Consider the following 12,955-nt stretch of genomic DNA (forward strand, 5'->3'; position numbering starts at 1 on the left):
TATTCTCACAAAAACTATGATGATCACTGGACGATGAAGAAGAACATAGAGGTCTTGAAGATCCGAGCCCCCCCCCCCCCCCCCCCCCCCCAGCTTTCAGTGCCAAATGGCAGCCGGAGGCGAGGGGACCTAAATTTCTTAGACGACACGGTGGCGACGCAAGAAACCCTAGTTTGGGAAAAGAAGGAAAGGCACAAAATACTTGGACTAGCACACTTGAAACGCAGGCCCGGCCACAATGTGTTGGCCTATGAGACATAAGTAGTATTTCTCCGGGCTGGGCCAGGGCCGCTCATCGCACTTTGTGTGGAACAGAACTATTGTGCTGATCGACCGCTTGCTCTTTCTCTTCTCATCAGAAACAAACAAACAAAAAAACATTCCTCTTTCTTTCTTATAGAAACCCTAAGCTAGGCGGCGGCGGCGGCGAGCCCTTTTCTTAGCCAGATCTCAGTACGGGAAGGCGAGCGGCGAGCCCTTTCTGCCAGATCCCAACAAGGAAAGGCGCGCGGCGGCGGGGGAGAAGGACGCCTCGTGAGATGGAGGCGGAAGGGGATTCCGGCAAGTCCCAAGTTCTCCCAGATTCTCGTGGCACCAAGAATCCCAGAAGGGATCAAGCTCTGCTCAAAGAACTCAGGAAGGAGGAGAAGGAACTCAAGGACGAGGAGAGACAACTGATGCAGGAGAGAGAGCAGATGGAATCGACGGAGGAGCACCAGAGGTTAGATTTGTCCAGCCCCGACTGTAGTTCGATTAAGCAGAGTCGAGATTTGTTGGATAGGATCGAGCGCAACGCACAGTGGCAACTGGCCGTCACCGATGAAATCAGGCGCTTGAGCGAGCAGATGAGGGCTGTCAAAGCACGCAGCCTGACGGATATTCAGGGTGTGGAGCACAAGACTGAAGAAACTGCAGCGGCCTTGGATGAGCGTGATCCTGCTAATGGCGGGGACCTCAAGCCGGAAACTGCAGCAGCCTTGAATGGGCATGAGGCTGATGGTGGTGCTGCTAATGGCGGGGAGCACAAGATGGAAACTGACGCCTTGGATGACCATGGTGATGCTGCTAATGGCAGGGACAGGGAGCAGATGGTGGAAACTGCCGCCTTGGATGTCGACGGCGGTGGTGATCAGGAGCACATGGACTGCGACATTTCATCCATGGAGGACCAGGTGCCGAGGATCGACTCCAAATCGACATCGGGGGCAGAGGCAGAGGCGGCAACAGGTCCAGATATCAATTTGTCGACGATTGAATCAAATCTCTCAGCATCAGACAAGTCAATACCCAAACCTGCACATCATGTTCCCATCAACAGAGGCGATGATGTTGTTGAGAAGATGGACAGAGGCAAATCAGCCCAACAATTAGCCAGTGAGGCTGAGAAGATGGCCGCCGAACAGAAGGAATTTGCTCAGTACGCTGATGCCTGGGATGCTAAATGGGGTTCGGCAGGGTTCGGTCTCTTCCATTACATGAGTGAGTAAACATACATGCATGCATCTTGTTTATCTTACTCAATTTTGTTTAGTTAGTTTCCTTCCTCTCTTTTCTTACCTTGGGTCCTATGTCTTTCTATAAGGGAAGGGAAGGGAAGGGAAGTGAAGGGATTTACTTTGCTGCTTATCCAGTACTTGTTCATGTTACGAAAATTTTAACACCTGCTTCCATTGATCGATTTCTGCAGCGACGGTCAGTTCCATGCAATATACACACTTGATACCTGAGAGCGCCCCAAGGCACAATTGTCGAGCCGCGCCTAGCCTCCAGGTCGTCTCCATCAGACTGGCAGAAATTCAAGGTGGTCTGGAATGGCCGTTGCCAGTGTACGGTATGATTGCTGTCAGAGACCATGTGGATCACAATCGCAACCTTCTGTTTGCCTGCTATAGGAGCAGGTGTCAGATACTCAAGGAAAAGGTGTGTATACCATCTTAATATACATACCTTTGTTAATAAGGTGACATTGTTTGCCTTCCTGGGCCTTCATATTTGTCAGTAGCTAATAAGGTGATCGATGATGCTTGCAGGAGCCCTTTTTGGCCTTGACTGGCCCCTCCCGTGCAATTGTGTGCAAGGAATCGGTTGACTTTGAAATCCAACTGAAAGTAAGAGGTACAACAGAGTCTGAAGATAGAGCATTGATCACTGGTGTGTGCACTTACAACAGAGGGGATGATACTGTTTGCTTTACGAACTGCTTCTGCACCGCAGAGTTTAGATTGGAGGTACTTCAGGAAACAGTCCAGGCCACTGTTTTGGGTGTCCGTGTCAAAGATGGGTCATGGCCTTCTGGATGTGGAGGTCGAGTCACTTGCTCACTCATTGATGGTGAAATTGACGACACACCCGGGCAACTTGAGCTGCTTGTTTCTCGTGGCAGTGCCATGCCCGTGACTTCTGAGGGTTACCTTCTTCTGTCAAGGAATGTCGTTTCTGTGGATGTTAACAGGAACCTGAATTTTCTCCTAGAGGCCTGCTTACCATCTGGTGATATCATTGCACAAAAAGTATTGTCCTTTGAACCCAAACTTTGCAACATAAGTCAGGGTAGTTGTGAACTTAATGGTATTGAGTTGGAGATCACTGTTGCTTGGTCTTGTCTTGTTTCTGAGAAGCGGGATATTTCGGTACAAGGATGTGTTGGTGATGAGGAGCAGGACGGGGACATTGCATCAATGGAGCAGCAGGTGCCGAAGATAGACTCCAAATTGACATCGGAGGTGGGGCCCGAGGCGGAGACGGAGTCGGCGATGAGTCTGGATACCAGTGAATTGGCGAATGAATCGAGTACCTCCATGTTCATATCAGACAAGTCAATACTTGAACCTGCAGATTCTGTTGCCACCAACACAGGTTACGATGTTGAGAAGATGTATAGAGGCAAATCAGACGAACAATTAAAAATTGAGGCCAAGGAGATGGCTGCCGAACAGAAGAGTTTTGACATGTATGTTGATGCCTGGGAAGGGTCATGGGGTTATGATGGGTTCGGTTGCTTCCGGGACATGAGTGAGTAAACTTGCATGCATCTTGCTTATCTTACTGAACTTTGGTTAACTAGTTTCCTTCCTCCTTTTTACCTTTGGTCGTAGTTCTTTGCAAAAGGGAAATGGAGGGAATTACTTTGTTGCTTTTCTAGTACCTGTTCATGTTACAAGATTTCTAACACCTGCTTCCATTGATCTTGTTCTGATGCATGCAGCGACAGTGAGTTCCATGCAATACACACACTTGGTACCAGGGAGCACCCCGTTGCACTATGGTCGAGTATTGCACTATGGTCGAGTGTTGCCTGGCCTGCAGATATTCTCCGTTAAACTCGCAGAAATACGAGGTGGTCTGGAATGGCCGTTGCCAGTGTACGGCACGGTCGCTGCCCGAGACCATGTGGATCACAATCGCAACCTTCTGTTTGCCCGCAACAGGAGCGAGTGCCAGATACTCAATGAAGAGGTATCTATCTGTACCATCTTAGCAATATCAATATGCTCTTCGATTAATTTTGGGGATAATGTGGACATGCCTGCCTGGGCCCTCTTGTTTATCAGTTGCTAATAAGGTGATTGATGATGCTTGCAGGACTCCTTTTTGACCTTGACTGGCCCCTCTCGTGCAATTGTCAGCGAGGAATCTGTTGTCTTGGAAATCCAACTAAAAGTAAGAGGTAGAACCAAGTCTCAAGATAAGCCACTGATCAATGGCGTGTGCACTTACTACAGCAGAAGAGAAAACCCCATTTGCTTTACGAATTGCTTTTGCACCGTAGAGTTAAGTTTGGAGGAACTTCGGAGAACAGTCCAGGCCACTATTTTGGGTGTCCGTGTCAAAGAGGAGGGGTCATGGCCAGGATTCGGAGGTCGAGTTGCTTGCTCAGTCATTGGACCTGATGCCAGTCCTCAGGAAGTTGAGCTTCTTGATTCTCGTCATAGAGCCATGCCGATGACTTCTCAGCGTTACCTTGTTCTATCAAGGAATGTTGTATCTGTAGACTTTTGTGGAAGCCTGAATTTTGTATTGGAAGCCTACTCAGATTCTGGTGATATAATTGCACAAAAAAATGAGTCCTTGAAGCCCAAGTTTTGCAACATAAGCCAGCAAACATGTAAACTTACTGGAGACATTGAGTTGGAGATTACTGTTGCATGGTCCAGTCTCATTTCTGAGAAGTGGGACATCTCGGCACGAAGATGTTATGGCTAGGAGACAACAACACCAACCTTTTGATTTGTTGTATTTTGTGAATTTAGTACCAGTTATGATGCTGTCCTTTGATTCTGGTGAATTTAGTACCAGTTATGATGCCGTCCTTTGATTCTGGTGAATTTAGTACCAGTTATGATGGTATTTGTGAATACCAGTTACTGGAGACATTGAGTTGGAGATTGTACCAGTTATGATTTATGATGTGTGTTGTCAAGCAAATTGGCGTCTGTTTCTGTGATCATGCTTGACCGCTTTTTAGAATGTGGTGATCAAGCAATGCAGTTAAGCAAATCTGAATCTGAGTAGTGGGACAGAAAGACTTGAATTAGTGCGTATTTTGACCGTTTCTTTAAAATGTGTTGTCAAGCAAATCTGAATCCCTGGGCTTGTAGTTTGTCCACTAATGGTGCAAATGTTTAAAATTTCTTCAAGCATTACAGATACACTTAATTGGCCAGTGTGTTGCAGGACACTTTTGTAGGTCGAATGACAAAAGCCCCAAAACCAGTGTGCAACAAAACTGAGGAAAAACAACGAAAATAAAAAACTCTTTTACTTTTTGTCAACCGCATCCATACTGTTGTGGACAAAGAATTTTTAAAATATTACTGTCAACCGCATCATACTGGCATTAGTGGACAAAAGACGCAATGCATAATCAATTAACAAACTAGATTTAACCGCATTAGTAGACAAAGATTTTTTAAAGAAATATTACTGTCAACCGCATCCATACTGGCATCAGTGGACAAAGGACGCAATACATAATCAGTTGACAAACTCAGAGGTTGACAGCAACCAATTACACCGTGCATCAAATTCACAGCCTACACAAAAAGACATCTTTACAGGGATTCAGATTGCGATTCCGTCCCTTATTATATATTCAGTTAACAAACTGAGATGTTCAGAGCAGCCAGTTACAGCATGCACAAAATTATGTATTGCGTATCATTCACTCCCAGGGCATCGGATTGCAGTCCCTCACTCCCATATCACCTTTTTTGCATCCGGCCATGGAGCATCATACTCACTGCCTTCCCGTATTAATGCCTTGCAGGAGAATTCTTCGTCATACTTAACCAACAAAAGCTCCCCACCTAGCAAGAATGATAGATCAACCTCCGCAGTTGGCCTTGTCCGGAAGCACAAATTCGCTCTGTGGTGCTCCCGCTCCTTATCTATACATGCTTCCTTTGCCTCCTTGACAACATCTTCATAAGGATTAAAGTAGTCAACTTGACTCCCATATCTTTCTTTGTATTTGATGAATAGATTCCTTTCCTCATACAAAGCAACGTATAGCCTCATTCCAGTTTTTGACATCCCCTTCCAATCTCTGAAAAGTTTAGCTAATGGAGGACTAAGGGTCAGAGCAATGTCACTAGCAACAGCATCAATGACCCACTTCCTAGCCTTGGCAAATCGCTGTGCTTCACCAAACAGAACGAAGAGAGTGCAAACTAATCTCTGACCTTCATCTGTGATTTCTTGGTCAGGATGGAGCTGCAAATCTTTAAGAAAATTGAAGATTCTCAGGAGAATTCCTTAACCAAATTGCACCCTTCCACTATAAACAATAACATGAAAGTAAGTTAGATAGATAGAAAACTGAGCATGCACATTAGCTTTACAAGAGATAAACAGATAATGCACATGTATATGGAAGATTACAGACAATAGAAAGCTGAACAGCCACATGTATATTTTTGTTCATCATAAATAAATAGTCCAGCACTCCACCCCCCATCCACATGACTTAACGCTCAATAATGGTGAATAAACAATGGTTTTCCAGCATGTTTGTGGTTTGTACCCATATGTACATGAACTTAAATCACTTCTTGGCCAAGTTTGTACCAAATAATTAGATTACATATTCAACGTGAAATCAGAAATAAAATTGGAAATTGGTTCAACCAAAATCTTGCTTACTAAAACATTTAGCTAGACAGTGATTGCAACATCATTGCACTCCATATACTACCAGAACTGGATCATATTCATACCATTTGGTACATCTCAGGCATCATAATGCAAATAACATGTCTTTGATGTCAAGGTGATCTTTGTGCTGCTAGATAAAAGATGGGTTTCCAGCATGTTCCCTGAAGGAGGATCTAAATCTACTTTGCTTCCTAGATGAAAATGCAAATTGGTATCAACTGTCTCCAAATATCTGATATAACCGTAGCAGCAGGATTTCAATAAGTAAAATAATCTCTCAAATTTGTGTTGCTGACAGATATCTTGCATACTAAACATTTAGCTAGATACTGCTCGGGTATTTCTGCACGCAGAAGAGGGTATACCAGACAAACTACATCCAACACAGCTGAGGCATAGTACCTGCCCATCTTGTCTATCTGCCAGCATCCTTGTTTAGACTACTTTGTGTAAAGGGCCCATTCTTTATTTCAATACACATGAAATGCAGTTAATAGTCCACGTTGGAGGTATGTATAAGCTGAGAAGGCACATATATATTTTGATGACTAAAAAATATGGAAATCCACTAGCGTGTAAGATGCAGTCACTCATGTATATTTTGATTTGACAGGGAAAAAGGAATTAAGTATGAACAAACAAGAATTGCAACAACATTCTAACTAGATATAAACCAACTTAAAGAGCACTTACAGTTTCACATGGCTAGAGGAGTATTTTGTTGGGTCTGATTTTCCCAGTCGAATAGGCACCGGCTCCCGGAAAGTTCTCCATGGGGTTATATCCTTAGCTTGAATGGAGAAATACACGCGAAACGCGACAACATAATTATCGCTTTCACGTATTAATATCTCCATAACTGCTCCATCACCACATTGGATCGATATCGAATGGAACGACTGTTTCTCAAGCTAAGAAAGAGACAGAATAAGAATCAATTGACCATTGCCAAAAATGAACAAAACATTCAGCTGTCATTGAACACAGAAACATAAATCTTGGTACCTCTTTGTGGTGTTTTGGCGTGACTGGAACCTTGGTCTCAGACTTGCCATCCTCTTTTGTAACGGAAAGAAGCATAGAAGAATTGTTGACATATCTCACATCCCTCAACTGGTACAAACTTTGAAAGTCCGCAGCTGTTGGCTCAATAGGAAACAGAAATGTATGGAGAACTGTCTCAGCAAAAATTGCCTTAAGAGAATTGGCGACAGCTGCTCTATCTGCTTCACATTGTGCATCGTGGAACTTTTTCAGCTCCCGATCAGCCTGTTTTGTACTTGTAGACATGATTGTGATTGCTGAAGACAAAAAAATAGGGTCAGTTATGTCTAAGTGCAATTAAGCAATGCACCACTAAACTACAGATATACAAAACATTTTTTACACCTCAGATTAGCCATAGTTTATTAAAAAAACAAAAAGAGCAAACATAAATTTCAGCAGTACAAAATTCAGAGTAGCCATAGTTTCTGATAAAATAGTATGAGCGATGATTCTATCAAGGTGAAAGCCTTATCAGCACAACACAAATCGACCATTTTAAACAAGAATTTATTTGACAAATTGCACAAAATCAGGACAAATGCCTTATGCATGTAGTAGTTAATGTCGCTATTCCAACATTAGCAGCAATGATGTCTTTACAATTGAAGTGACCAATGGAACACATCAAGGAGCACCAGCTTAAAGCCTAATGAGAAACAGCACCATAAAATCTTATTAAACAAAGAAATGAAAAAGATAGCAAGCTCAGGATTGCTCCTCAACTAATGTGCTTGCTATAATAATAAAAGACAACTTTTCTGCTCCACCTTTTACTACAAGGATGGTGATAAAGAAATATCCAACTTAGCACAAGTAAGGAGTTTATTGACCAAAAACTGAAAGCATAAAGAAACATCCTATCTTGGCACACACAATATATCCTCAATCTGAAAATCCGTAGGTATGTACAGCAATGGCTGAAACAAGAAACATAATATACAAGAACATGAACAGTATTGCACTTGTGCCAGTAACAACTAGTAAAATGACAGACCAACTTTAAGGGGAGATATTACCTTAAGAGGATTCAGCCTCCCCCTTTCGCACCCTGCACCAGGTAACTCTGATGTCTCTCTTCACCTCCTACAGGAACAAGCTGCAGGCACCACGCCACAAGGAAGAAACCTACAAGGCAGCCGGGGTTGCCTCCTTCCACTGCGGGGAACCAACCAAGGATGCGGACTGGTTTGCCTCCCTCTGCCGCCGCCGACCCCTGTAGGGCAAGAAACAAGAGCAAGCGGTTTGGACCAATGCAGGTGACAAGGTAAATCTAACGAACAGGGGAAACAAGTGGGGCGATGGCGTACCTCAGATGCGATGGCCAATGGGCGCAGTCGTCACCGGCGAGGTTCCTCAAGTAATGTGCTCGCTGGTGATAAAGAAATATCCAACTTAGCACAAATAAGCAGTTTATTGACCAAAAACTGCAAGCATAAAGATACATCCTAACTTAGCACAGACAAGGCCTTTTATTTAACAATCAAACACAAGCACACATATCCTCAATCTGAAAATCCGTAGGTATGTACATTAAGCTGTACCTTTAGAATTGATTTAACTAACAATGGCAGAAACCAGAAACAATATGCTTGAAGCCAAATTGGCTCATAACCAGATCACCATAACATACAAGAACATGAACAGTAGTGCACTTGTGCCGGTAACATCTAGTTCAATGACAGACCAACTTTAGGGGGAGATATTACCTTGGAGGATTTGGCCTCCCCTGCTCCAGGTAACTTTGCTGCCTCCCTTCACCTCCTACCGGAAGCAGCTGCAGGCACGTCTCACAAGGAAGCAACCGACAAGGCAGACAGGGTTAACTCCCACCACAGCCGGGAACCACCCAACGAGGCGGACGGGGTTGCCTCCCTCCGCCGCCGGGATCGAACCAACGACGAGGACTGGCTTGCCTCACTCCACCGCTGGGATCCAACCAACGAGGCGGCCCCCTCCGCCGCAGGGAACCAACCGACGACGCGGAAAGGGTTGCCTCCTTCCGCCGCCGACGCCGCCGACGACCCCCTGTAGGGCAGGAAACAGGGGCGAGCAGTTGGAGGCAATGCAGGTCCCAAACGAAATCGAACGAAAGGGGGGAACGAGTGGGATGATAGTGTACCTGAGATAGAGGTGAACGATGGGCGGAGGTCGTCGCCGGCGAGGTTCCGCCGCCCCCGCCGAGCGCTCGGCCTGTGGAGCGGAGCGGAGCGGAGTGGCGTCGGCCGCGGCTAGGGCTTTGTAGACGAGAGAAGAAGAATTCGGCCCAGGGCGCATTACGGCCCGCTAACGGGCGGCCCGTCCGGTGAAGGTGCTTGGTTTCGCACAAGAGGCGGTATTCACACCAAGGGTCACCGGATCCGGGTCAGGATACCCGCGCGACCGCCGGTGACCGGATCCGTGTGGCGTGAGGCCCGGGGCTTGGTTGGTGTCGACGGCCTCGGGAAGGGAAGCGACGCACGGTGGCCATCGAGACAAAGGCGTCGGCGCACCGTACGTACACGGCATGGTGTGATGTCGCCGGAGCCAGCGCCGGCCGTCGGCGGGAGTTTTGGTGACGTCCGGAAGCGAGGCGCCTCTTGGCCGTGGACGTCGATGGAAGATGCCTCCGGCGCGCCTGCACCGGAGATGGTGTCGACGTCGAGGAAGATGCCTCCGGCGCGCGTCGCCGGAGAAGCGGCGGTCGTGATGTGGATCTCTCATTTCATTTCTGGTGGGGAAACGTGGCGGCTTGCCTACTGGAGTGGGAGTGGGAGTGGGAGAATGGTGTGGTGATAGATAGGGTTAAGGGGGTATCGTACGTACAGTACTTATAGCGGTGGTGGGGTGGCTCGCAGCCGTAGATGCTAATTGCCTCCGCGCCTCTCGCTCGTCCGTTCCGTTTGCTAATTGGAATTGGCAATTAGCGCGTCCAATAAATGCCACCGCACCGACCCCTCAATCGTCGCGAGCGGTAAATGGAAATGAATTACTACTACTGTTTCGCCTCCCCCAGATGGCTCTCCCCCAGATCGAATCGAATCGCTCCCAGACGAGACGAGACGAGACAGACAGCGCGGGCCAGCCGTCTTATATTATTAAAGTCTCCTCGTCGTTCGTTTCCAACAAAGGTGCTCGGGTGCGTGCGGCTGCATGCGCGCTCAGCTTTGTGTTGTGTGACACACTTTTTTTTATCTACCTATATCAAGAACAACAAAAAGATGTGACCGTGAACGTGACGAGCGCACTCACTATATATCCACGCTACTCCGACGCCTAGTACGTACGGTTGGGTTGTTGTGTGCTAGTAATACGGACGTGCCCATTTTTTGCTAATATACTACTGTACTCCGATGTCATGAAAAATATATCACTAGATTTCTACACGGATGTAGTTTCACGGCGGGTTTTTTTTTCAAGAAGCACCGGGAGTTATTACGTCATGATATAACAAGTTCTGTTCTTGGATTCCTTAATGGAGGGGATCTGCCTTTGGGTTTGAATGATACGTCTATTACACTTATACCAAAGGTACGGAATCCTCAGAATATTACTCAATACCGTCCGATTTCTCTATGCCCAGTCTTGTACAAGATAACTGCCAAAGCTATAACAAATAAACTCAGGGATTTCATGGATGAGATAATTAGCCAAGACCAAAGTGCTTTCATCCAAAGTCGACTCATCATTGATAACATCTTGGTTGCATTTGGAAGTGTGCATGCCATGAAACGGAGGAAGAAGGGGAAGAACTTTGCATGTGCGGTTAAGTTAGATATGATGAAAGCCTATGATAGGGTGGAATGGAGCTACCTTGAAGCAATTCTCCTTAAATTTGGCTTTGGCATCAACTTGGTGAGATTGATCATGACGTGTGTCACTTCGGTTCGTTTCTCGGTACGGGTAAACGGTGAGCAACTACCTTATTTCATTCCCACATGTGGACTACGGCAAGGTGATCCTATGTCACCCTACTTGTTCTTGCTGTTCCCTGCTGAAATACTATGGCCAGATTAATAGAGGCATTCGTGTCAGTTTCAGAGCTCCATGGGTGAATCATTTGCTATTCGCAGATGACAGCCTTATTTTTATGACAGCTGATAGTCGATGCGCAGGAAGACTAAATCGTATTCTGCAAAATATGTGGGGCTGCGTCGGGCCGGTGTGTTAACCGGGAGAAGAGCGCAATTTACTTCAGTCCCAACACTCCGGTTGCTACCAGGCAGGCTATCAAGAGTGCGCTCGATGTGCACGTCAAGGCGTTTAGCAAACATTACCTCAGTCTACCCACAGCGGTGGGGAAGATTACCAGTGGCACTTTCGACCACATAGGTGAACGTTCGAGAAGCAAGATGAAAGGGTGGTCGGAGAGATTGTTTGCTTGTGCAGGGAGAGAAACTTTGATCAAGTCAATTGCCCAGGTGATTCCCACTTTTAGCATGAGTTGTTTTCTCCTGACCAAGAAGGTGTGTAAGAGTTTGACATCCTGTATGGCAAGGTACTAGTGGAGTAGCTCGATTGATAAGCATTCTCTTCACTGGAAAAATTGCTCTCTAAATATGTATGATCTATTAGTGCGAAGAAAATAAGCTTTATACAAACTTGTGATAGGGAAGTAATAAAAGGGACGGACTGCATAATAAAGGTCTCTATCACAAGAGGCAATTTAAAGTGACGTTCTTTTGCATTAAGATTTTGTGCATCCAACCATAAAAGCGCATGACAACCTCTGCTTCCCTCTGCGAAAGGCCTATCTTTTACTTTTACCTTCTACCCTTATACAAGAGTCTTGATGATCATCACCTTTCCTTTTTACACTTTTTCCTTTGGCAAGCACTTTGTGTTAGAGCGATCCGGATATATATATCTACTTGGATGTAGGTTTTCATGAGTTATTATTGTTGAAATTACCCTTGAGGTAAAAGGTTGGGAGGCGAAACTATAAGCCCCTATCTTTCTCTGTGTCTGATTAAAACTTTGAACCCATAAATATCACATGAGTGTTAGCAATTGTGAAAGATTAAATGATAGTTGAGTATGTGGAGTTTGCTGAATCAAAGCTCTGACATAGACCCTTCCTAAAAATAAGATGAATTGCAATTGTTTGATGACTAAGAGCACTGTTTGTTAGTTTTCAAGAAAGTTTATGATCTATACTTTAACATGTGAATAGCTTGTTACTTGATCATGAAAAGTTTTATGAGATGATCTACTGTTATGGCATGTATTGATGCTAGAAAAAGTGATTGAAACTATCATTGATCAAACTTAAGCACTTGCTAGCATTCACACTTCATAAATTATTTCTTTTATCATTTACCTACCCGAGGACGAGCAGGAATTAAGCTTGGGGATGCTGATACGTCTCCAACGTATCTATAATCTATGAAGTATTCATGCCATGTTTACAATAGTTTTATATGATTTTGGTATGGTTTGATTAGAACTAACCCGAACTGACGCTGTTTTCACCAGAACTACCGTGGTGTTGTTTTTGTGCAGAAATAAAAGTTCTCGGAATGCGATGAAAATCAACGGAGAATTTTTCTGGAAAGTATGAAAAATACTGGAACAAAAATCTACCGGAGGGGAGTTCCGGGGGGCCCACGAGGGTGGGGGCGCGTGATACGTCTCCAACGTATCTATAATTTTTGATTGCTCCATGCTATATTATCTATTTTTTTGGACTATATTGGGCTTTATTTTCCACTTTTATATTACTTTTGGGACTAACCTATTAACCGGAGGCCCAGCCCAGAATTGCTGTTTTTTGCCTATT

At 45.2% G+C, this 12,955-nt stretch overlaps 2 protein-coding genes across 2 annotated transcripts; one reads left to right on the forward strand and one right to left on the reverse strand.

The window, feature by feature from the left end:
• The first annotated feature begins 352 nt into the window (after positions 1 to 352).
• LOC109745255 (uncharacterized) lies at positions 353 to 4,425 on the forward strand. Its single transcript, XM_020304390.4, has 5 exons — positions 353 to 1,479; positions 1,688 to 1,920; positions 2,031 to 3,012; positions 3,206 to 3,456; positions 3,583 to 4,425. Exons 1-5 carry the CDS (start codon positions 540 to 542, stop codon positions 4,201 to 4,203), a joined length of 3,027 nt encoding a protein of 1,008 aa, XP_020159979.1. The 5' UTR covers positions 353 to 539; the 3' UTR covers positions 4,204 to 4,425.
• A 526-nt stretch (positions 4,426 to 4,951) lies between these two features.
• LOC109745256 (uncharacterized) lies at positions 4,952 to 9,978 on the reverse strand. Its single transcript, XM_073509407.1, has 7 exons — positions 9,320 to 9,978; positions 8,907 to 9,225; positions 8,508 to 8,569; positions 8,217 to 8,413; positions 7,159 to 7,454; positions 6,847 to 7,064; positions 4,952 to 5,776 (listed from the first exon to the last, which is right to left on the reverse strand). The coding sequence occupies exons 5-7, from the start codon at positions 7,441 to 7,443 to the stop codon at positions 5,755 to 5,757; spliced, it is 525 nt and encodes a 174-aa protein (XP_073365508.1). The 5' UTR covers positions 7,444 to 7,454; positions 8,217 to 8,413; positions 8,508 to 8,569; positions 8,907 to 9,225; positions 9,320 to 9,978; the 3' UTR covers positions 4,952 to 5,754.
• Between the last annotated feature and the right edge of the window lie 2,977 nt (positions 9,979 to 12,955).

The sequence above is a fragment of the Aegilops tauschii genome, chromosome 2, assembly GCF_002575655.3.
Source record: "Aegilops tauschii subsp. strangulata cultivar AL8/78 chromosome 2, Aet v6.0, whole genome shotgun sequence".
NCBI classification, from domain to species: domain Eukaryota; kingdom Viridiplantae; phylum Streptophyta; class Magnoliopsida; order Poales; family Poaceae; genus Aegilops; species Aegilops tauschii.